We start from the raw sequence: 2500 nt of genomic DNA, 5'->3' as shown, positions 1-2500 counted from the left end.
TACGCACGTAACCATCGTAAACTTATGGCCTGACACTAAAACCCACTAGGACTTACAATTTGACGTCATTTTTTAGGATTGTGCAGTGTGTAGTGAGTTGTCGTTAGTAGTGCTCAAGGAAACAAGAGATTCCATTGGTTGGACTATTGAACACAACTCATGATTTGTTTTCTTTTATACCCAAAGACTTGTCTTTTGACGTCATTTTTTGGTCAGTGTCAGGCTATAAGTTTACGATGGCGGCGTTCTGTTTCTGCGTTTAACTTCTCTTCTTCACCACTGTCTTTATTTCTTACAATAATCACAATCACCCTTCTCACTTTTCCTCTTTCCATCACTCCACTCCAATCCATTCCAATCCACTCCACTCCACGTCATCCCTCCCATCCCCCCCCCCCTCACCCACCAACTTCCGCCTCTCCTTTCCATCCTACCCCAGCCTCCTATGGTCCCCGTGGTCACTGGGCCAGGTTACATTTTATCCAGAAGCAAGAGCCGACAGGCCGTCACACTGAAGGAAGATTTCTTCGACTTTACACAGGAAGATAGCCCAAGGTGAGCTTGTTAGTGACTCGTGTAAAGCTCTTTGGGCACGCTTAGTGGATATTACTTTATATAAACGCGCATGTATTATGACTTATGAAATCTAAAAACCAAATCAGAAAAGTAAATTCTCAATTCGGGATCCGATATTTTTAAAAAGTTCAGCACATTATTATCTCGAGTAAAGAATTCATTCTTGCCGTTAAATGGTTTGTCTTATTAAAAATTATTATTAATCTTTTCTCGAGTACGCTAAAAAGGAATTCATTCTTGTCGTTACCGGCTTAATCTTATGTTATAATAATACATGATATATCAAAATATAAAACCAAAAAGTGCAGTGAGTTGAATGCGTTAATCGGGTTATGTCCCTTAGGGTGTAAACTGTGTGCATTTCTTTTCGTCTCCTGTTCATGAATAACCAATGTGTCATAGACCCTGTACATTTCTGTACATTTACTCTCAACAAACACAAGAAACACACCGGCAAGCAAAATGACGTGCAACCTAAAATGTTTATAATACTATTCAAACATTTATTTAGTGAGAACTGATCATCCAAAGATGTTCTAAATAATATAACCACGAAACTCGGAGTGTTTTTTCACTTTGTTGGTTGGAAACAAAGACATTTTAATTCCGAGATAAAACGTTCGCGTTCGGGTCCTGTTCGGTTCCGCAACTAAAAACGAGTGAGTTGCACTCACTTCGCTTTGATAAAATAAGAGACCGACTGTGATGAAAGGTCAAATGGAGGGCAAGACGGACCGGAGAGGAAACTGATGGCACTCAGTTTGCAGCTTTAGTCGGACTCAGACAAGCCGTCGCCTTCGTTAACTTGTAGCCTGACACACTTTGTAATGTCATTTATAGATGCTCTGCGCTTGGCTAAGAAACTCACAACATTACCATCCGGAAAAATAATGGACCCCCACACAAAACTATGTGTAACGTTGAACGTTTATAGTCTGATTAATACAGTTTGGTGAGAATTACTCGTGAGTATGAATGAAAAAAAAAAAATAAAAGAACAATAACAAAGACCTGAGTGACGTCAACTTCGAAGAGACGTAGCTTTGTTTGAGTGGTGATTTTCCTTGATTTTCAGATATTTCCGAGCACGAATTGCCAAAACCCAAAATTTCGTATTTCTGATCATGATTTTAGATTTAAATTTACTTTTTGGCATCATATTATTCATCCCGACATAATACCGGTTTGAGCCGGGGCTCTCTTGGGTTACATATCTAATCATGTCACATGCGTGGCTCATCTTCCTTGTTATAAAGACCAGCCAAACCATCGTCGAGCCAAGGGGCTCAGGCTCAGGCTCAATCTACAGGAGTCAATCCGAGAACAATGAGTCGTCCTCAACCGTGAGTTGCGAGCACCACAATGACTTTGCTGCTCTAGACATTCAAAATAAATTTTTAAAATAGTATGCTGCATCGATGTTGCATGACCCTTAACCTCTGAACTCTTGCATGACCTTAACCTCTGAGCTCCCCTAGCCTTTCACATGTAGCCTTTCCCAAACCCAAAACCATTTATTTTACCAGTTAACTGCCGTACTTTGGAGGGAGAAGAAAAAAAAAACGTATTTATAAATTTGGCCAAAAAAATCGTCCTTCAAATATCCATCGATTTAAATGACCTTCTTCTTGGCAAAAACTCTCAAACCTGGGACCTTGCCGTTCGATTAAAATGACCCTCGTCTTGGAAAAAAAAAAAAAAAAGGTCCTTGCCAGGTCCCGGGTTTGAGCGTTTTTGTCAAGATGAGGGTCAATTTAAATCGCGAGATCGGGGTTTGAGAGTTCTTCCTAAGATGAGGGTTATTTAACTCGATCGATATTTGAAGGACGAGTTTTCTGGCCTAAATTTTAAATTCATGTCTATAGAGAGCACAGCATTTAACTGGTTAAAAAAATGCATAGAGTAAACGACTTCTCAACACACA

General features: G+C 39.8%; 1 protein-coding gene across 8 annotated transcripts in view; it reads left to right on the top strand.

Moving 5' to 3' along the window:
* The window catches only part of LOC144959097 (flagellum-associated coiled-coil domain-containing protein 1-like), a 58698-nt gene that overhangs the window by 27289 nt on the left and 28909 nt on the right, over nt 1-2500 (top strand). For 4 of the 8 annotated variants that reach the window (XM_078891501.1, XM_078891502.1, XM_078891500.1 and 1 more), the window contains 2 exons: nt 440-555; nt 1833-1919. In XM_078891501.1, the coding sequence (XP_078747627.1) occupies nt 440-555; nt 1833-1919 (203 nt within the window). The remainder of the gene's footprint in view (nt 1-439; nt 556-1832; nt 1920-2500) is intronic. The other 4 variants (XM_078891505.1, XM_078891504.1, XM_078891503.1 and 1 more) reach the window with 1 other exon arrangement.

The sequence above is a fragment of the Berghia stephanieae genome, chromosome 13, assembly GCF_034508935.2.
Source record: "Berghia stephanieae isolate SIO BIC M18660-M18661 chromosome 13, UCSD_Bste_1.3, whole genome shotgun sequence".
NCBI lineage: Eukaryota > Metazoa > Mollusca > Gastropoda > Nudibranchia > Aeolidiidae > Berghia > Berghia stephanieae.
Note: the sequence above shows the minus strand (reverse complement) of the source record. Positions and strands in the feature narration are given on the sequence as shown.